The 23,229-nt window shown below is 44.9% G+C and overlaps 1 protein-coding gene across 2 annotated transcripts in view; it reads right to left on the minus strand.

The window, feature by feature from the left end:
* Positions 1-326: 326 nt before the first annotated feature.
* The window catches only part of LOC133350241 (C-Jun-amino-terminal kinase-interacting protein 2-like), a 28,903-nt gene continuing 6,000 nt past the window's right edge, over positions 327-23,229 (minus strand). The window contains exons 4-13 of one of the 2 annotated variants that reach the window (XM_061564368.1): positions 17,211-17,390; positions 15,495-15,576; positions 14,016-15,101; positions 12,058-12,133; positions 10,768-10,940; positions 8,913-9,022; positions 7,372-7,479; positions 5,437-5,507; positions 3,643-3,741; positions 327-2,444 (exon numbers count right to left, since the gene is read on the minus strand). In XM_061564368.1, the coding sequence (XP_061420352.1) occupies positions 2,372-2,444; positions 3,643-3,741; positions 5,437-5,507; positions 7,372-7,479; positions 8,913-9,022; positions 10,768-10,940; positions 12,058-12,133; positions 14,016-15,101; positions 15,495-15,576; positions 17,211-17,390 (2,058 nt within the window). In that variant the 3' untranslated portion in view covers positions 327-2,371. The remainder of the gene's footprint in view (positions 2,445-3,642; positions 3,742-5,436; positions 5,508-7,371; positions 7,480-8,912; positions 9,023-10,767; positions 10,941-12,057; positions 12,134-14,015; positions 15,102-15,494; positions 15,577-17,210; positions 17,391-23,229) is intronic. The other variant, XM_061564369.1, reaches the window with a different exon arrangement.

Consider the following 23,229-nt stretch of genomic DNA (forward strand, 5'->3'; position numbering starts at 1 on the left):
ATGAAGGCTTCCGACGCAGTGTTGGTATTGGGGGTTGTTTGACCATACTTCACCACACTGGTCACTGCGAGTGGGTGAAGGAGGTGCCCAAAACTGATTCGAATATCACTCACCAGTGATGTTAGCCGTGGCTGGGAATCAGACTCAAGTTGTGCCAGGTTCATAAGTGTGTGCGACATCACCCACCGTTCCACAGCTGTGCACGTGTGTGCAGTCTTACAGATTGTAATAGATAATTGGAAAAAAATACACAGCATCAACATATATTGCATGGATACACAGATATCGCGCGGTTAGAAACAAAGGACATAACGCACAGATTTACAGTACCAGTGTTTTAATTGTACATTTGTATAATTATTACAGGATTGAAGGGGGACTCACAGTACTAATCACTCGACCCTACTGGCAACACCTTTATTACAATTCGGCTCCCCCCACTAAACGTCATTATTGAACACCACTAACGCTAGTCGGTAAAATCTACATCAGTTCAACTTTCTTTTTAATTGCGTGGCTGCTGTAAATGTAACTACACGGATGTACGGCCACATTCCGCGTGAATGCAAATTGATTTATTTTTTAGAACAGCGTAATGTGGCATAAGATACAAGGTTACTGCATGTTTTTTTTTTAAATTAAGGCTTATTTAACATATTAGAGCCGTAAGCAAAGTCCTGTTCCTCTTGTAGCCCGCTAATCTTGCATCGGAATCCCACCTCACAACAGCTACCCACAAGTATCCGCTGGTGAAATCGTTTTGTGCAGAAACACTCTTCTAGACCTGTAACGATATGCCCCCTACTCCCCTCGCAAGTCCATGAATTGTCACGATTTGTTCTTGTGAATCGATTGCAGAATCAATTCCTATTTTTTTACATCGTGTTGCAGGCCCTCTCATGGGTTACAGGAACAGCGCAAACCAATTTTCAATGTGTTCGAATACAAAATAATAAATTCGACGCGTGTGCCGTGTGCTCAAGAATCGATTTTTAGATCGATGAATTGATACGTCGATTGTACCCCTACTGTGTCAGAGCGGGTGTGCAGCTTCCAATGCAAGGTTAGGCTGGGTTGGAGCATCGTCTGCCACACACACACAGAGCTGACACTGAAAATTCCAGTTTCATCGGTCTCCACTGGACTGTTCCATGCCAATATCCAGCAAGTACTCTCTCTGACGACTCGTCACACAGCCCTCCTGCGCCAGTGTTACACCCCGATACAGCAAGGGCCATCTAATGCTTGCTTTAATTGCAGACTTCTCATGCCTGCCTTGTTGCGTTACGTCCTGACTAGCGTTCTGCTCAAGGCACTAACGGAGGGCTTTCCCTGGCCACCGCTCATGCTGAGCCGTCGCAATGTTCACACTACGAATGTCTGCATGTCAAGGCGAGCGAGCGAGCACACGACAAGCCAGTGGTCAATTATGAAATCACAAAAACACTGTTATCTGCAATTTAATGACACTGTGATTCCAATTCATTACGAATGGCATAGCAACAATTGTAACTGACCTCAGGTCTGCCACGTGACTTTACACAAAAATGGGCACGTCGTCTTCTAACTTGCCAAGAGTATGGCCACACCATTTTGTTGAAATTTGTGAACGTAGACTAGATCGTTGAACCTTGTTGAACGTTTCACATGGTCCTTGCCCTGTCCTCATCAGGTGTGTATTTGCCAATCGTTGGATACATCCACTGTTAGTGATTGTTTTTCAGGTAAAAGACTCTAATGGTATCTTGTTTCATTTGAGGGCTCCTGGATTACAGGTGCACTGGACTTAAAAAATTAAAGTAGAGAAACTTACGTAAAACGGTCACCTTATTTTTCCGTTAGGAGTGAGACTTCAGTAGGTCGACTTCTACTGCAAACACCTGGAATTTTCAGCTGAAAGGCTATACATCGATAAAAATGTTTAGAATAATGCATTACATCACTGCAAATGTAGAGCTTTACGTGAAAGTAAGATTTTATTCTTGGCAGCAGCAGTAAATTAATTGAAACATCACACGAGTTGCCACCGATTGGTTAAGAGTTAAACAGTTTTTGCGGCGTCTCGCTTCACGATGTACGCCCGGGCACTACATTTTTGGTCGGCAATGCACGCAAAGCCTCATGGCCCTCGGGTGCAGAGGGTGGGTGCAGCGTACGCGCATCGAGGAGAACTCGCCGCACACTTCGTAAACCGGCGCGGCGTTCGGTTAGGTAAAGCACACGGACGGCATGAATCATTACACGACCTTAAGCTGGAGAGACACAACACGGACGGCACACAACATTTACGGGGCGTGGTTATAACGACGACAAACGATGACGTTTTTATTTATTCTCTTCCACGGGCAGTTACGTGCTGTGCTGTGCAGCATCACTCCAGATATATGTCTTCTGTAGGACAGGCATACTCCAGGTACTCCTTGTAGAACACTTGGAAAGCTTTCCTGTGAAATAAAGCAATGTAACATTGAAAATAATGAGAAGCCAGAATATTATGACGTGGCACATTTAGTGACCAGAAATAATGGTACTCGATAATCACCAACGCTCCGGTCAAATCACCAAAATGTAATGTCTGTAATGAGATCGGCCCGGAAGGGTCCCAATGGAAAATTTCCACACGCGCGTGTGTGGATAAAAATATGGATTAAAATATTCACTGACATGTGAAATTGCAAAACTGAACCAACGAGCACATCTATACCGTCGAGGCAGAACGCTGAATTGTTGCGGACAAGACGCAATATGAGACGTCCATCAGGAAACTCGTCACATTGCGAATAACTCCTTTGTTGGCCGACTGTGAGAGCCGAGTGAATCTTGGTTAGGAGCTGTTTTTTTTGTTGCTCATATATTCTTTATTCCATGCGAGCCGATGTGATGCGCGTATTAAGGGATCACATATACGGATCAAGAGCCTTGTCATGCAAAAGCCAGTACAAAGTACCAGAAGTTGGCTGGTGCATTGCAGAGTGTGAAATCATCCACGACTGCTGAATGCTAATGAGGCCACAGCACTTGCTCACACTTTACGTGGCATGGGGGAATGCGCCTGCGATATGTCTTGTAGATACACGGCGTGTCGTGCGCACACATAAAACCCACAGCCATGCATTAAACTGACCAGAAAAATGATGAGATAAAGTGTGGGTACTCCTGCCTCTTCTCAGACATGTGACCAGTGTGAAACAGTAGGCCAATATTCCCTCCAGAGGAAGCCCTTCATAGCTCCCTCTATTGAAAAGGGCCTTCTGCCAAAAGTGGCACGAGCGAGCAATTCCACGGCTGCACCTTTACCTCTTACACTGACCACAGCGAGCACCTCACGCTCAACAGCAGTAGGACAGGATTCTGTGGAATATGAGACGGGAGGTGACCCGGGTTATTCCCATGGGCTTTCCCGCAATGCTCATAGTCGTTATGCTGGTGCCGTCTCGTGCCCCGGCTTTGTCGGCGCACCGTAACGACCGCGCGGCTTTGCGAGTCAGAGGGGCCGCAAGTCGGACTGGCACGTTGCCTCGCACTCAATGCTGAACATTAAAGGTAAATGATTCAGCCATCAAGCTAGACGCCAAAAGCCTTGACAGGCACTTCGGTTTTTATTGGCGCGAGGGTTCGCGCACGAGAGAGGGCCAAGCTCACCCGACGCTCTCCGCCACCGGTCGCGTCGAGTCCTCGGCCACGAAGACGTGGCAGGCGAAGCGATGGTCCGACGGGTGCTTGGTGATGAATCCAAAATAGCTGCGGAACAAGCAGAACCTCTACAGCGGCGCGCGCGCGCGTGCACACACTTGCACGGGCGGGGAGGTCGCATGGTTACGGGGAGACGGATGAAAGGCGTAACGAGAAGATTGTAAAGCTGGGCTCTTGGGACTGTTTGCAACCCGGTTTGAGCATTTGTATTCAGAGACATTTCGAAGCCCATTAAACTCTGCAAATATTCCCTGGTTCGCCATTCATTTGTTGTTTTGCCATGTGCTGTGCGTTTGCGGGCAGCGCGCTCATGCATAAATGTGAGACTGCAAGGACAAACAGGAGTGCGTTTAAGTCGGTGCTGCGTTGTTGCTTAGCATGCATCTTTTTTCCCTTTGTACTATTTATTTTGCACAAATCCAGCACAAAACATTTCTACAGGAATAAATTAACATTCCTACCTCTGCTATTTATCAGCATAGTCCAAGAGGCACAACAACTGCCTGTGAAATAGCACTCTTTCTGCTCTAGGATGAAATATCGTAATATTGGAATCTGCGCTTATTACACGCATGAACAAACATTACTTAATCCTATTCAACAATTAATAATCGTTATACAAATAACTCGCTATTTTACATGATGAATATCTGATCATTTTCATTTAAATCAGATTAAGTGGTGTACGTTTTGAATTTCTCTGCGTTTATTTGTTAATGTCTACTAATAACAAACCACTTATGTCAATTAAGATAGAGTGGAAATGTCACACTTTTCTACAGTATAATGTGCAATCTGCAACTATAACGTAAATATATATCAATTTGCCCTCTCTCTATCTTGCGATTAAAAAAGGGCGAGTATCAGAAACATCAGTATTTCTATCTTTCCATTGTGGAGGCAGTGTTACTGGCAGATGTGGTGAGATCTTTTTAATTGCATGCATCAGTGGCTGTGAAACTAAGTACATTCCTCCGGCAATGAGTGAATGCTTGGCTTCCCGATTCTCTTTCAATCTCGTACATGGTCCGACGAATTCTCGGTGATGGAAGCCGCCAACCCTGTGTCAAGAGAAAGGCCCTGAAAGATGACGCCACTGAACTACTTCTGAAGTCACTTCAATCGGCCTCCATATTCACACTCGAGAATAGAGGGCGCACCTTTTACGTGTTGGTGTACGGTGCTTTTTCTGCAATATTTGCTGTCTTTTCTTGGATTTTCTGTTTGCACTTAGTCACTTTAAGATGTTTTCTTGTTCATGTTTTAGTTTTTTTGTTAGTTGCGGTTGCACCCGATTCAAGAGCCGAATGGCTCACAGGGCTATACCTAATAAATGAAACTTGAAACTTGAACGTGGCCTGCAAAGAGTGGCCACCTAGCGCCATACTCGTTGCAGACAACTGGCGGTGTGTAGCACCTCCCTCCACTTCTCTCTGTCCTGTCTGCATTGTTAACCTGCATTCCCATCCATTTTCCTACATCATCGTGGTATGTCAGCTGAGGCTCATTTTGATTCTCATCACTGGTGTAAGCCCAGTTGACTGAATAAAAGAACAAATACCATTGCAGTTTTGTTGAATTTACAAATTTTTGTTTCATCATCCCACAGTTCTGCTCTGAAACCAGTCATGAGCATGCTTTCATTCAGCCACACATATGAGATGCCACAGAGATATATATGTGCATATACAAATGTTCGAAAGGCAATCAATATCTGTCACGGAAGAATGTAGTTTTCCGTACTTGCTTTTCTTGGGGTGGTAACCGCAAAATGAGACATTCCTCAGCTTGAAGAAGTGGCTGCATTTGCCTCCCTGATGGAGGACAAAATATCAAAACAAACTTTACTTAGCACAATTCATGCAGGAAGGCAATACAAAGTGCTTTACATGACAAAATAAAAGCGACTAACACAATGTAAAAAACAATTAAGGAAACATAAAAATTGACATAACATAATAATAAACTTAAAATATAATAAAAATTATTCTTTGGTTCTTTCGGTAAAGTCATGTAGATAGATAGAAAAAAGAATGAAAATAAAGTGAATAAAAATATTACGACGTTTCGATCGCAACACAAGCGGTCGTCATCAGGAAAAGGGGCAATCCTCTAAAGGTAAACTGTTTATAAAGGTTTGGAGATGGGCGTAGCCCAAGTGTATCAGCAGGTCCAGCAGCATGGGCAGGGCAGCAATGCCAATGCAGCAGCAATGCCAATGCAGCAGCAATGCCAAAGCAGCAGCAAGGCCAATACAGCAGCAATGCCAATGCAGCAGCAATGCCAATGCAGCAGCAATGCCAATGCAGCAGCAATGCCAATGCAGCAACAATGCCAATGCAGTAGCAATGCCAATGCAGCAGCAATACCAATGCAGCAACAATGCCAATGCAGCAGCAATGCCAATGCAGCAGCAATGCCAATGTAGCAACAATACCAATGCAGCAGCAATGCCAATGCAGCAGCAATGCCAATGCAGCAAAGGGCTGCCAGGAAATCACTGCACCGCGTTCTACACACCACACTGCTGACGGTGGAGGTTGATTAACAAGAAAACATAAGTCAAGTCATGACCCAAAGTGGTTGATGACATCTTTCCAATGATTGCCGAGTCTATAACCTTCCTCTCGGTTGAAATTGTGTATTTGTCTGTATATATGGATGGCTTCACGAACGAATCTTTGTTGATAGCCAGTGGGCTTGCAAAGTACCATCCATGTGTGGTGTGTGGAACGGGGTGTAGTGATTTCCTGGCAGCCCTTTGCTGCATTGGCATTGCTGCTGCATTGGCATTGCTGCTGCATTGGCAATGCTGCTGCATTGGCATTGTTGCTGCATTAGCATTGCTGCCCTGCCCATGCTGCTAAAACGCTTGGGCGACGCCCATCTCCAAACCTTTATAAACAGTTTGCCGTTGGAGGATAACCCCTTTTCCTGATTACGACCGCTTGTGTTGCGATCGAAACGTCGTGATATTTTTATTCACTTTATTTTTAAAATTATTTTTTCTATCTATCTCCGTGAATGAATTCCTGCAGTCACGAAAGTTTTAAGTTTTCATAAAAAGCGTAATAAACACAATAATAACATCCGAATTAAAAGCCATTCGAAAAAGGTACATTTTAAGATTTCGCTTAAAAACATTCACTGATTCTGATGTCTGATCAGACGCGACAGCGGCTTCTTGCTACTACACCGAGCCACGCTAGCCAGTGTCATGACAATCCATCTCTGTGACGTGCGTGCGTGCATCCTCACGCGTGGTGTTTAAGCTGCGGCAGTGTGGGTCAAAATGTGCCAGTGCAACGCAGCACAGAGGAGGAAGTTTCTGCGAGAGCTGTGTGGAGTTGGAGCATCGTCGTGTCGATATGTGCGCGGGAGTGTGGTTTTATTGGTGGTGAGAGCACTGCCCGATGAACACTCACATGAACACGTGACAGAGCCCGATGATTAGTGTTAAAATGTCCTTAAAGCAGGCTTTTAGACGAAGGGCACACCTTTTACAGGCCCCACACAGAGTGGTCAGCACAAGTAAATCAAAGCCAGAATCAGCTGAATATTGTGGGGAAAATGACGTGATTCTCTGATGTAGACACAGTCATCGGTAACCCAGGTAGGAGACTGAAAAAGTAAAGAAAAGCGTTGTTGTTGCCGCTGGTGTCGTCACTGTGTTCATACCTGGTAGGAGCCGGCTTTGAGCACCAGGCGGATGCCCTGGGCCGTGATCTCGAGCGTGCACACGGACGGCGGCTTGAGATGCACCGTCACCCTCCGCGCTTGCGCAATCTGGGGACGCACGGAGCACCGCACATGACAGCGGCAATCGGCTGGAAAACGGCACGAGCGGCCATTCGCCGTGAGTCAGAGGTCGCAAACGGGTTTTGATTCCTTACCCGTACCCGTACCCGGCCGCACCAGTGTCGCAAATGGGTACCCGTTCTCTACCCGTACCCGTACCCTACCCGAAATGAGTGACAAACGGTGACTCAGCAGTGACTCACGGCCTACCCGTACCCGTACCCGGCCGCACCAGGGTCGCAAACAGCTACCCGTACCCATACCCGGCCGGGTACGGGTAGCCGGGTATCGGGTAGGGTACGGGTATCGGGTACTCGATTGCGACCTTTGCCGTGAGTGCATGTCCTTGTGCTCACCTCGTCACTCCAAGATTATTCTACCTGCCATTTGATATTTTTCACTTCTTTGTTTTTATCCGTAGAACACGAAAGGGTGCCAAGACTTTACCAAGCGAATGCATGTGCCAACGTGAAGCATCGCAATACATTCGCTAATTACGTTTCTTTGAACGATGATGCATAGCATGACACGGCTTACATGCGTCATGGTCTGGCCATTAATATTGTGCTCTTATTTGCCACTTCTGACATCGTTGATAAGCAGAGTTCTACTGTTCACATGTCCTCTATTTTCCTCCCTCGTTAAAAATGAACAGAATTTTACGTGTCTCTACAGCTTCGTTGCTGAACCAAGCGGTGACCTACGTCTTTGTGAAACAGCAAGCACCTGTTGCTAGGCAACATCCAGCACTCTCCGAGCGATCGAGTGATCGAGCCGCTATTCAGTTTGCAATTAACAATGCAACGACGCTTCGATTAACATCAATTCATAAGCTCACAGCGCATCCATCCAGGTTGTTTAAAAAAAAATATTATACTTTGCATTAATTATAAGAAAATTATATGCAAATGATAAATGTAGGGCGTTGAAGCAGACAACACTGTACAAATGCGACAAAAAATATAGAAACAATGCAAACAAGACTGAGAAATTTCGATTTAAAGCTTTCGTGACTGCAGGGATTCATCTTCTTGGTTCTTTCGGTAAAGTCACGTAGAAGGAAAATAATAAAATAATAAAAATTAAACATTATGTTTAAAAATGAAAATAAAACATTTTGTTTTATTTTTATGTTTTATAATAAAAATAAAACATTATGTTTATTTTTATTATTTTATTATTTCCCTTCTACGTGACTTTACCGAAAGAACCAAGAAGAAAACTGTGGGAACTGAAGCTAAACATTCTAGAATCTTGACTCATCATCACCACCACCACCACCGTCGTCATCATCATCATTTGTTGACACTGCACCTACCTTGAGGTGCCAGTAACGTCTCGAATTGAATCGCGATGCAACATCCCATCAAAACCACTCGCCGTGGGAGGGCATGACTCGCCGGACAGCAGGCAGAACGCACCTTCTGCATGGCGGCACACAGAACGTTGTTCCCCTTGTGGTAGGGGACCTCCACGGAGCCCAGGAAGTGCAGCCCGAAACGCTCCACCCAGTCGTCGTTCCGGCTCTTGCCTACATTCGCAAAATGCAGACACGCGTGCGTTGAGGAAATCAGAGCGTCAACAACTCTGCAACCCAAAAACCTGCCACAAGTTACGCGCAAACTCGCCAAACGACTGTGTTCACACGTAAGTTGGGCGGGCAATGCTTAAACATTGTACATGACTGAAGTTTGTGAAGCCTTCAATGAAATCTGCACGTGTGTTTGTGCAGCATGCATTCCTCAGTCGAACAGGAGAAACTCCGATTGTTGTTTTGTTCACGAAGCAATGCATTAAATTGTGACGATACATTGAAATGTCACCTATGAAGACAACCTACAACAAATGGCTCCTGCCTCCTACGAGAAGTCTCGCCAGCGTGAACCTACAACAATTTATAAAACTACCTAAAATCTACATCTGCCAGAAGTAAAAGGTGACGTCAGATGCACACCGACACGACGCTTTGGCAGTTGTTCCCACTTTTGTTAATGGAGACATTGGCATGCTTCCACCAAACATGACGTTTAAAGGAACATTCGTCAACGGTGAATGCGACGAGAGTATAGATTGAATGTCCGCGTAGCATTGTTCAGTGTCATTTAAGCATAAATTTCGCTTCAATCTTATAATGAGGAGAAAACAAATGCCCATATATTTTTTTTTTAACTCAATTATTCACCGTATCTAAGTCGAGATTTGCAGAGACAGGCAGGTAGGGAGCTCCGCTTCTTTCTGGCTGCATGTGACGCAAGTGCATTGTGTTTAATGCACCAGTGGGCGCCGCTGGGCTGTATGTATGTTGAACTTCTTTTGCACCGTACGTAGCCAACCGCGCCCATCGGAGGTGCGGGTGAGATCTGTTCTCATGCATTTCTTGGCCTGCAAAAACATGCTGCCCAGTCTAATGCCCGCCTGACTTGTTTGGTGGTAAAACAGAAACTGCATGGGAATATTCACTTATCCACTCTCACGGCAATGTGCATACAGCGTAGAGAACGACCGAGGTAAAGACGCAGGACTGAAATTCCTTACGCCACTATTGGCAGGTACGGCCTCCACTGGACGATGATGTTATTCTGGGCTACTACCTTCATGCTGGCGAGAGACTTCTCGTAGGAGGCAGGAGCCCCCACTCTTTACCCCACCTCACTAACTGTGGTGAAACTTTTTTTATACCGCTCGGTTGACAGACGCAGGGGGTGGGGGGATTTAAAAAACTTGCCAATCATTTTAAAGGCTGCCGCGGGGAGATTGAACCAGTGACCTCTGGGGTGTAAGTCCAGTGTGCTACTCATTACACCCCACAGCAGCATCCCTAGACAAGTTTAGAGGTAAAGGCGCATCCCTGAAATTTCTGATTTACGCTACTGTTGGCCGAAGGGCCCCCTAGAGGAAGCTCTTGAAACGTCCCCACTAGAGTGTATATTTGGCCTACTCTTCTATGCTGGCCAGTCGCCTTGGCAGAGGTGGGGGTGAGTAACCAGACAGAATGTTACAGGTGAAATAATAATAATAATAATCTTCTTGGTTCTTTCGGTAAAGTCACGTAGAAGGGAAATAATAAAATAATAAAAATAAAACATAATAAAATAATTCTCACGACGTTTCGGCCACAACGCAAGCAGCCGTCCTCGTCGCGTTGTGGCCGAAACGTCGTGAGAATTATTTTATTATGTTTTATTTTTATCCCTGCAGTCAGGAAAGCTTTAAATCGAAAATAATAATAATAAGAGGCAAACAAGAAGGAGCGCAGGGGGTCTCGACGGGCGTCACCGTAAACGTCCTCGGGGTCCTGCGACACGGCGTGCGCGTAGTAGGCGGGGAAGACTCCGTGCTCGCCCGTGCGCATGTTGTATCCCTCGCACCAGAAGTCGTCCGCCTGCCTCTCCACGTACAGCGGGTCGTCCACGTCCATGGGCACCTCGTCCGGGTGCCGCGGCACAAACCTGGCACCGCGTGCGCACGCCGTCAGCGGTTGCGTTCGACAGAGGTGGCTCAGGGATGGTTCAGGGGTGGGAGCCCCCGAGGCAGCTGACTAAGATCCAGAGTTCCAACCCGGCTCTTCCTTCCGATATTAAGAAGCCACGAGAGTTGTGCACTTTTAAATCTAGAGTGAAAACCCAATTATTTCAGAACTGCTTTTCATGTTTATTTTGATGGCTTTCTCCTGCAACTCCGATTAGCACGGTTGGCTATGTACGGTGCGAAAGAAGTTCAACATTCACACATTAATCACAGGTTTCAGCCGCCTGTGACTTAACGGGGTTCTCACGTGCCGTGGGTTGATGGTCTCAGCATTGTCATCAATGATTGACAAAAAAAACAATCATTACATTTAGTTTGTCATTTAATGTGACTAAATTCCAGCTCTGAGGATTACCAAAGCTGTTTTGAGTGCAGGGCATGTGTGGAAAGACGAGAGAACGTATACAAATTAAATCTAACATTTTTACTATTTATTAGCTCTTTTGGTAAAGTCACGTAGAAGGGAAATAATAAAATAATAATAAAACAATTAAATTATCACGACGTTTCGATTGCAACACAAACAATCATCATCAGGAGTGAAAACCACAGCAAGAAATTTTGAAAAAAGTGGCGTTTTTTTATTAAAATTTTCTTTCTGTAGTTTTCACACCTGATGACGATTGCTTGTGTTGCAATCTTGAGAATTTTATTGTTTTATTTTTATTATTTTATTATTTCCCTTCTACGTGACTTTACCGAAAGAACCAAGAATATGAATCCCTGCAGTCACAAAAGCTTTAAATCGAAATTTCACATTTTTACTGTTGAGAAAAAGTAAGTTGGCTTGGGCAGAGCCCGTTGCTAGGAGGGATGATAGTTGGTGGCTGAAAAAAACAAAGGAGTAGCAGCCAAGGGAGGCAATGCCTCCGAGGGCATCCACTATAGCGACGAGATTATGACATCAGCTCGTGTGCAGGTGCTAGGTCGATTTTAACGTCACACAGTAACATGAGATATGGTAATAACGTGAGGATGCTTTCATCCTGCAGTGAATTTAATCACGCAGCCTAAAATTCACGGTCAAATTTTCATCACCTGAAGACGGCACGATGGGTCTGCTCCCGTTCCTCTCCATCAATGACGCAGGAGAACAGCCCAAAGGACTCCGTGCCTGGGGAGCAATAAAATAATAGCAGGAATTCAGCTCACAGTCGTTTGGCAAGAGGCTGCACGCTGGAGAGGGGCACAGGCAGGTCAGGAAATGTCAGCATCCTCGTCTCTCTGGTGGCCTTTGGGGACCAGACGAACATTCTCCCGATTCAATCGTGACAGGCACACCTGCAAAAGAGCCCAACTCCTTAGAGGCCTCCAGTGACCATGTGTGATGTTGGACATGAAGTAGCTTTTCCTGAAGCCAGGGCAAAATGTTTATCTGTTTCTACATTTGCTGGAGCTGGAATGTATTTTTTTTTTTACCAAAAACAATACAATAACAATAATAGATCATTCACAGCCCTTTGTGAATCCACAACTGGATAAATGTTGGTCACGGGGGTTGTTTGAACATACTTCACCACACTGGTTAGTGTGGGTTGATGAAGGTGGGGAGCATAGAGATTGGTAGTGTGGTGGGGGGAATCAGGACTGGTTCAGACATCATCACCCAACTAATGTCAGCTGTGCCTAGCAATTGAACTCAGGTTGTCATATCCATCACGAAAAATGTTAACTACCGCACCACCGCTCCACCCCCATGATGAGGAATGTTCATTCCACACTTTTCTTATGGAAAAAAAAAACTACTGAATTCTATGTGAAAAACAATGATTCACACCATGCTTGCTGCTGCAATCGTAAACAAATACAATTCTTATGAATTCCTGCAGTCACGAAGGCTTTAAGTCAAGAAATAGAATTCTATTGCATGACAATGTGTAAGCTGCAGCTCATTCAAAAAACCGACGCTTTGTTTTTTTTTTATAAAAGCTACCAGCACTGCCCACGCCTCTATGCGGGATACACATCTGTGGTGGAGGGTGAGTAGTGAGAAGGTGTGACGTCAGCATGACGCACGAAACTGGCTCAACGCTGTAACGTTGCGGGTGACGTCGACAACTTGGGTATTTCTCAGAGCTGGAATTTAGTCACGTTAAGTGACAAACTAAATGTAATGATTGTTTTTTTTTTGTCAAACATTGGTGACAATGCTGAGACCATCAACCCAGGACATAGATGGGTACGTTGACGTCACCACCAACAACAACAACCGCTAATCGCCACTAAGTGGCAGTGACGTCACCACGACGCTTGTGCCAGGCCATGTGCACCTTGAGGCCACGTGAAGTGTCGAACGCCCTCTGGCAGGAGGTCACGGGGCAGACCCAGCAGGTGCCACGGGTCGACTGACTGAGATGACCAAAATGACTGGCTGATGCACCACCTGTGCCCCCTACTGTGCCAATTTGATTATTAGTTAGATATTTCAGTCGTGGTTTAGTGGTAATTTATTGAAGGTCGAGGGTTACCAGCCCCTCGCACCCATCCAGAGCCCCCATTTAGCCACTGTGGTGGTCATAGACGCCATGAGGGGAAAAGCCAATCGGAATTGCCACCGCACACTTGTTCACCCACGCACCAGCCAGCCCAGCCAGCCAGGCAAACTTTTTTCTAAATCATATACAGTTATGAGATATATATAGTTTAGGATTTGCAAGTTGTGCACTTGGCTAAAATACCAACACAGAACTGTCAGAGATTTCAACGCCAATGCGCAAATTACCTTAAGCTCTATCTAAATTAAAAGACGTTACTCTCTACACGCTGCGAGTGGGCAGAGACAAGAGTGTGCACTTATTAATAGTGGGAGCACGACCTCTGCAATAGAAGCACTGCCAATCCCATCATTATAAAATGTCTTCTTCTGCACGCAAACCACATAAAACACTACGCAATCAGATGCGATATTCATACTCGGCAGTCACACAGACTTCACTACGCCGCGTTCACCAACGTCAACGGATCAACCCGGCACGGCACGGGCAGCCGAGACTCACTGGAGGATCGCGTCGCCCCGTTCATGAAGACGTTGAGGAACTTCTTGGAGAAGGGGAATTCCGACTCTGGCGAGGAGCATGTCGTGTCGGAGAAGCACGCCGCCTCGTGCCTCCGGAACGCCTCCGCGTCGCGCGGCGAGGCGAGGTCGGGCGGCACGGGTGTGCCGCCGCCCCTCTTGCCGCCGCCATCCTCCTCCGCCGGGCCGCTCGCGATGCGCGGGGGGCTGAGCGCCGACATCTCCAGCTTGGTGTGCTCGTCCATCACGAGCATGTAGCGCACCGACTCGTACGAGAGGGCGCTGCTGTCGGAGCAGCGCGTCGGCCGACGACCGCCACCCGCCGCCGCCATTTGGCGCAGCGCACACGGCTCCCCGCGAGTCTCTGTCGCCTTGCTCTCGGGCAGCGTGGCACCCGGCGACTTCGCCTCTTTGCGGCCGTCACCTTGCACCGGCAGCAATTCCAATGAGGCCCACTGAGGGTCTTCCTCGAGGACTCCGACGCAAGACGGGCGATGCTGCTGCTGCTGCCCCTCCCCGAGGCTTGGCTGCTCGCGCGCCTTGCGCTGCAACACGGTGAAGTATTCCGCACTCTGCTCCTTCACCGCTCCCTCTTCATCATCATCATCATCAACATCATCCTCCGCTTCCGCCTCTTCATCATCATCCTCCTCCTCGTCGTCGTCCTCCTCGTCCTTCCGAGCGGAAGCGTCTCGGGCCGTCTCGGTCTCACCGTCGGGTTCGTCCCTTCCGAGCGGAGCCAGCAGGCCGGACTCGGCCATTCCCGGCGGGTCTTCCCGTGCGGGCCTGGAGCTCCCCGGTGGAGCCTCGCGCACGAGCTCAGCGCTGCCGGGCGGAGCCCCACGCACCACCAGCTCCTCTCTCCCCGACACCGCCCTGTGGCTCGCCTCGGCCCGCCACAACGAGCCGTAGGCCAGATTTTCCATTCCCGTGCCGCTGTACTTGTCCACCGCGGGGCCATTGTGGTTGGAGCTCGAGTTGAGGTTGGAGGATGCTTGTCGGTCACCTGCCAAGGCCACTTGCTGCTGCTGCTGCTCTTTGAGGCATAAGTGGGAAGGAGAGTGAAACCCTGGCACAAATAAAAATATGCGGAACGATGCATTGTTCCATCAATGAATAGCGATTGTTAACGTTACGATTCATCCATTGAATTTCGCCGTATACAAAGCAATGTTTCTGATTAGTGTTTTGTACGCAATGATTTCACATCACCCATGCAGCCACTATAGGCGCTACCATTCACAGAAATGTAAAAAACAAATCATTGATATTTGCTCCTCTGAATCGGGAGAGTACATTAAATCACCAGAGGTGGACCGTTTTCACTCCGAATGAGTATGCAATACAACTAAAATATAACTGTAACGAGAATATAAATACTGCACGTCTATTGGATTAATATTCTCAAAAAAGGTGAAATGTGTGCCGTGCTTGTGAAACGTTGGTGGAGAACATCACTCACCATTCCGTAGCGGTGACGACGACCTCACTTTATCCTGCCACGTGCTTTTCTTCGGGCCACAGTTGTTGTTATTTAAAGTATCCTATGAATTACACACATGAAAAACTTTAACATTTGTCTTCTTGGTTCTTTCGGTAAAGTCACGTAGAAGGGAAGTAATAAAATAATAAAAATAAAACATAATAAAATAATTCTCACGACGTTTCGGCCACAACGCAAGCAGCCGTCCTCAGGTGGAGAACAGGTCCGTCAAGTAGACAGAGTCTGAGGACGGCTGCTTGCGTTGTGGCCGAAACATCGTGAGAATTATTTTATTATGTTTTATTTTTATTATTTTATTACTTCCCTTCTACGTGACTTTACCGAAAGAACCAAGAAGATGAATCCCTGCAGTCACGAAAGCTTTAAATCGAAATTTAACATTTGTATCTATGATTTTTTTACAAAAATAGTGCAAGCTGCAATGGTGCATTGCATTCTTTGAATTCTCGCTGGATTGAGTGTGCTAGTCAAGCATTTTATCAGGCTCAAGAGGAAATTCACAGTCTGGAAACAAATGAACACATGTACGCAACCATATTTTTTCAACAGCAAGACATTTCATGAAGCTCAGCATAGTTTCCATGTCAAGATGACATAAACATTCTTGCACACATTGGATGAATTGTCATCAAGGGTTACAATTCAATTCAAGAATAGATTATTTTATGTGTTGATGTTTACCGTTTAATTTGCATTGTTTCTCTTTTTCCATATCTTGTTAGTCCCACCAAATAAAATGTTAATTTATCATTATTTGCACAACATTTGCATGAATCTAAAATTATACATTTCTTACACATAAATGTATCGTGAGTGTAAAAACATAATTTTAGTCAATTAATGAATGCAGTGTTACATGCCTCGTGCTAATCACTAATCACACCCTTCAATTAGGTAGGCAAATGATGTAGGCATATGGCTCAGTGTTTATTTGCACTTTTTCAAACCGTGAGCCTTGTAACCAGGGCCGGCTTCCACCTTCACACAAAAAAACCTGTAGCCCCTTCGTGGCAAAGGGGAACTAAAACTGATGTGTAAGAATGTGTTCACTATAAAAGGTGAATTTACAACTTTTGCTAATTACACGCTGCAATAGCAGCTGAGGAGGAAATATCATGTAGTTGTTGGCTGGTGGCATTTCAGTTGAAATGTAACGACGCTTCAATTCGCCCATTAAAACTGATTCGCACGGTTGTGATCCACGCATCCAATAGTCCGTGTGAGAATCGATTATCTATTAGTTATACAAATTGTATGCAATCAATATACAAATGCTACATATAGCAATAATCGAGCAATCAAAACTGTATTAACAAAATAGGAAAAAGCCAAGAAACAACATAATCGAGACCAATCCATTTCTGAATTTAATCGTGAAACCAATTTCTGAATTGAGTTACAGTTACAAGTCATCACATTTCTCGGGGAATAAATCATAACATCTCTGGTGGACAGAAGGGACATTCTCCATGGTGGCAAACAACACATCATTCTCCTTGTGGTAGGAAAGTCCACAGAAGCCAGGAAAGTTCAGCCTGGAAGGTGTCCGCCAGTCACCCTGCCGGCCCTATCATACAACCATTATTACACGTCCGACATTCTGCGATTCCAAACCCACCAAGGTGTGCCAACGTAGCAGAATTTGCTGCCGCAGTGCACCGCTTTTCCACCAACCTGTGGCACGTGGTGGCACACGCCGTGAATGGAGGTTTTGGCGGACGACTGCCCGAGTTCTTCCGTCTCAAACTCATCGTCCTCGGCGTCAATCAGCTCCAGCTCCAGGAGGTCCTCTTGCAGGTGTTCCACCAGCGACCCCACGACCTGCTGCTTCAGGTTCAGAATTGGAGCATGAGGCTGCCGAAACAGATGTACATTTTATGACAAAAGCCACACTGTTGTCTAAAGTGCAAAGCAGGCATCCCTTTAAAAGTGAATCTAGAATTACATCTAAAACGCTCCTCATCCCGGGCCATATTACACGCTAATCCTATTACTCTATCTGCACTGTTAATCGATCCACAGAAACCTCTACTGCACGCTCATCAATTATTCCAATTATTTCTGTTTCTCAGGTGAAAGTGACGGAAAATTAATCCCATTACTTGCGTTTCTTCCAGATGCTCTAAATTAATCCTTGTAAAGCAATCCTTCCACGTTTAAGAGGGACCCAAATGTGGTGGCAAATTCATCCTATTATCGCCATTCATCAATGGATAATCACGTGATTAAACGTGAGTCATTTCCACAAATAGCATCCTCCACAGCACAATGTATAAGAGGAGCTTGCCATCAATATTACATGTGGAAGTGCTCATAAAATAGCATTGTTTCATTTATAAACAGTGCACTTTACTTTGAACGTGTCTTTCTTTTTGCCTATAAGATTTGCAGATAATAAAACTGAAATAAGCAGTGAACAAATGTGCTAATAAGTTGCGCATAAATGCCTATGGCTATTGCTGGGTTTCGCAATTCACTGCAACATTCGGCTACAGGGGATCATGTCACCACCAAACCAGTACTGTCTTAATAATGCATGAAGCGCACACCGCCATGAACTTGGCACGGCTATAGACTCAACGGACTGGCATCTAGGACTGCAGCAGAAAACACTTGCGACGGAGGAAGTCTGGGAGCCACCCACACCAAGGTTACGGTATTGACAGGCAGTCAAGAGTGCTGCGGTCCGGGCAATGTATTTCTTTACGGAAAGGCCAAACGCACCCTTTTATTCGTTCAGCACGGCGACTTGTGACCTGCCGGCTTATTTGAAGTGTAAAGGGCTGCCTCGCAGGGACAAGCCCGTGGTTTTGTCCGTCCAGGTGTCACGCGTGCATCATGGGTATCTTTGACTTAAGTCCACATGGTGAACGTGACCAAAGGCCGTAGATATTAGGCACGTCATGATGCATATATTCACCATGACATTAGCTTTCCAAAAGCACTCTGATGAAATCATCTTGTGCGCAGGTGCTAAGGTAGCTATGGCGTTGCAGGATGGTAAAAGATAGTGGCATCCTGGGAAGGCCTTCATCCAGCAGTGGATTGATTATTGGCTAGAAGTGATGAATGATGCACCGATTTACAAATTAAAACATTGCACTGACAATAGAGGCATCAGATCGTCTGGGTTCAAATATCACTCGTCACTAATGTTGGAAACCAATTCAGGTCATCAGGTTCAAAGCACGTTGCATTAACCGCTGCACCACGATCCATCCCTATGTGTATATATATAGTGTGTAATTGGTTCATATAAACCACTTGAGGGCACTAGATTATTGTGGCATGATATGGCTCCTAATTCCTTGGGAGTTAATGAATTGTGGCTATTCAGGGTAATGATTTTATTTGAGGATTCATCTTTTAAAACTGGAGTGACTGCCAGCACCTCTAGTGGCTACAGCGATTAAGTGAATCTATGCGACATGGTACATATACAAATTAAAACATTGCGTCCCACATCCACAATTGGATGCAACTATCGTGGGATAAAAATTGGCATTTAATTAACAAATCGATGCATAATGCCTCTCCTACTCAACACGCACCAACATGATTTTAAAAAGAAGAAAAAATTACAGATGTAATCGATTCACGACCCCAAATCGTAACAACATGCCTGTTAACCCATATGGTTTACCCGTATTCTTGTACAGGGAAATCGAGTTTTCAGGTCCATACCGTGAACAGCCGTTTCAACAGGGGCGGTTTCTTCATTAGGGCGATTGGGCGACGCACCACCAATGTCATTCAACCACAGAGTCACGCTAGCCGTCACTGTGCCTCTGGATATAGTCCAATCAGCGTCATGTCACGTTCTGTGGAGTACCGCCTCTTTTTGGGCGATTTCCCTCCAGCTGAGAATCGCCCCGAGTGGCCCCCATAGACTTACATTCAAAGATGTTTTTTTTCGAACGGGGGCGCTGCAATGCATTATCTATGGCTTCCGGGAGGGCTCGCACTAACGTGCTTACGTCATCATACGTAAGCACGTTTCATCCAACAATATAATTTGTGGCCACCTAGTGGAATCTTTAATAAAATAAACTTGAGTGGTTTGTTTTAATAGTGAGTATAGAAACAAACAAGATGTATTGTAAGAGTCACTTTATTTTTCATTAATATTAAAGAAGTGAAGTTGCCTTTACATGCTTAAGCTGTTAATTTATCCATTGCATGGGTGGACCTTATCCTTATCAATCATCCAGACATTTGCCCCCCCTGAGAGATTTTGCAGGAGCCGCCACTGCGTTTCAATACGGGAGAAGTTGTTTTTGTCTATTTGTTTGCGTTTTTCCCTTGTGATGGGACTTTGTAGGATGAACGTTGAGATTTATAAGCGCAAGGGGTGACCAACAAGGTCTGAATTGGTCTGTAATAAGGTCGGCACTGATAAAGGGGTTGACAGCTATGTAACAATTGAGTGAATCATGAGGTGTGCAGTTCGTTACACACCAGGTACATATATTGGTAAACATATCCAGTTATTCAACTAACCGTACTGTGTGGCCACAGTGTTGAAGAGAGGACCCGTAGAACATGCAAGATGAGCATGCCACTGACAAAAAAACCACGATACTTTATAAAGAAGCACATTGATCAAATCAGCGCCAATGTAACCACAACGATGTGGACGTGACTTTTTGCTCGGCCATTTTCTTTAGGCTTCGTGGCTGTTTCAGAGTTCCAGCCGATTTACAGATTCATGTGCCGCTCCATATGTCAGATGAAGAATGTGTTAAGAATGATAATGGCATTACTTACATAAAGGATAAACCTCACTATTAAAAAAAAATTCGACAGTTGTTAAAATTAACTTTCCAATCCCTGTTGAAGAGCTGTCGTGTGTTGCCAATGACTCAGCATGACTCTAGACTCTGTACACAAAATGAATGCAAAGTGGCATGTTCCAACTGCAGTGTATGCCACACAGATTCAAAAGTACTACTCTGGCTGCACAGGTGTCAAAGTTAAAGGTGCAGCCCTGCAATTGCTTGCTCAAGCCACTGATGGCTGAAGGGCCTCCATTGAGAGGAAGTTCTCGAGGGCCTTTCAATGAGGTATGTGGTCTCTTTTTCGATTTAAAGCTTTCGTGACTGCAGGGATTCATCTTATTGGTTCTTTCGGTAAAGTCACGTAGAAGGAAAATAATAATATATAATATAATAATATACAATAATACTTTAATATAATAATATAATTATTATGTTTAATTTTTATTATTTTATTATTTCCCTTCTACGTGACTTTACCGAAAGAACCAAGAAGATGGTCTCTTTTTCTCCACGCTTCTGCGACCGTCTGGAACGCCCTTCCGTCTAAAATTAGAAAGCCACTGGAGCTATGCACTTTTAAATCTCAATTGGAAACTAATTTCTTTAGAATTGCTTTTTGTGTTTACTTTGTTGTCCCCCCCCCCACCCACCCGTTACATGCTAGTTGACCAACGACGGAGGTGTTCCTATTTAAGCTTGCGGGCGGAGAGAGCCAGGTGGATGTAAGAAACTTGGCCACGTTGTTTTGAATGCTGCGCTATCAGAAGAACGTGGTAGTTCAGCGACCTCTGGATTGCCAGTCCAGTGCACTGACCATTACACAGGTGTAAGGATAGTAATTATGGAGTGTACTAGGAGAGGTCTAAGGGTTTGTAGATAATGTTTGGACCAGAGACTGGTCACAATTACCTCTCAATTGTTAATGTGTGTTATGTAGAAAATAAAGACATCTAAGCATTGTAACCTTTGGCAGATGTTTGTGAAGCAGAATGTTACCAATTTAGGTCAATAATACCCACATAATTTATTCTGATAATTTAAAATTCAGAAAATTAATTTTAGATTGAGGACAATGTTAACTGCTCGTACAGTGCTGAGCACGCATTGCATATTCTACCAAAGTGGAAATTATTTCCAGTAGTGTTGTGTGTGGTCACGAAGAGACACTGTTATGCATTCAGAGCAGCCTACACCCTTAAGGGCCTTGCTGTGAACTCCTCAGGTTCACAATGAGACTGCAATAGCAAACACACCCCTGTACCTACAATAATTGGCCATATCCACCAATGCACAACAAAGGATGTCGCAACGGTTCTTGAGCATTCATATTTGATGACGTGACACTTTTATCCAAAAGCAATAATCTTGCACTGCACAATACAACAGCAGTCACAGCCTACCCTTCCCGTAATCAGAGGATGGCGCACGCAATTTCTCAGCACTCGTATGTGTGTTCGACCACATAGAGCAACAACTACAAAATCGAGTTGACTGCTAATTGAGACATTGGGAAATTTGTCAGGCCGATCTCATGAAAAGAAATCCCAACCAAACTGTTCATAAATGCCTAAACTGCCGTTTGTATTTCAGTTCAGGATTGGAGCAGTATGAAGACATGGTATCCAATGGCTTCATTAAAAATTTAACAATCATGCATTGGCAAGAGTCTGGCTCAGGCATTATGGCTGTGCTGAGATCAAATGTTCTCTTCAACTATACAATGTGAAAGGCCATCAATGCCACCATGACACTTCCCCTACATTTTCTTATAAGGAAATATAACACCGCGATTAAATCCAGTGTGTTGCACTTTGCATACGCATTAAACTATGCACCCAAGGGAATGTTTAAAGGATGGTTTGTGCACTACAAATATAGAACAAAATAATGATTCTGCTTTTCTCACTATGTGTCTAACGATTCATCTAATCATTGATTAATTTACAGTCTCTGTTGTAAATCCACTGCTGGATGGTATTTCCATACTGTATCAGTAATTTCTTTGACCAAATTGGTATTGAGGGCCCAGAACGGGTTCAGGCATCACTCACCACTGATGTTAGCCATGATCAGAAATAAAACTCGGGTCGCCGGGTTCGTAAAGAGTGCACTACCCGCAGCGCCACCGCTCCATCCCCCAAGCTCACAATCCATTCAAGTGTAAGAATATACAGCATTTGCAATTCGTATATGTTGTACGAGATGGGTTACTATCCGGGCAGAAACAAGAGGTGTTACCGTTCACTGCAATCTATTCTTGAATCGCATTGCTCCGTGATCATGAATCGTTCCACCCTTACTATTCACAAATTGTTTGGGTGAATTTGAAGTTAAATTTGTGAAACTAACTGCAAAGGTCCTATATAGGGAATCTCAATCGCTAAATAAAGCGAGCTTGCAATACCAACATCGTTTAGAAAAAGTGGGCCCTTGTGTGCCACGTTCACGACCTAAATTTGATGTTTTTAAATTACAAGGTTAACAAACCTCAAATGCAGCATCCATCAAAGCAGTTGCTTCTTTGTGCGCTTGCTGGGGTGAAATACTCCTGCAATCTGGCTGTACAGTCCTCGTGTTAGCAAGGCTGTTTTGAGGCTACAACTAATGATACACAACGTACAGTATTGAATATTGCATTATTAATTCATGACGCCACGCTCTTTGCACATTACTTTAAACAATCTATATAGATGTAACGTTTAGGGCAGGAGTGGTAAGCCTTTTCCTTACTATGGACCAAATAGGATTGATGTGCATTACCTGCCAGGATTACTTGACTTGTTTTCATTGAATATATTTGATACTCAGTGTCTGCAATGTTATGATTTATCTGCTGTAACTTTCTTTTATTTTCACAGCTGAATGTTTCTAGCCCGTGTCAACAAATAAAATCAATCTTTGAGATACCCTTGACG

The sequence above is a fragment of the Lethenteron reissneri genome, chromosome 33, assembly GCF_015708825.2.
Source record: "Lethenteron reissneri isolate LAM-NWPU_2019-01 chromosome 33, ASM1570882v1, whole genome shotgun sequence".
NCBI classification, from domain to species: domain Eukaryota; kingdom Metazoa; phylum Chordata; class Hyperoartia; order Petromyzontiformes; family Petromyzontidae; genus Lethenteron; species Lethenteron reissneri.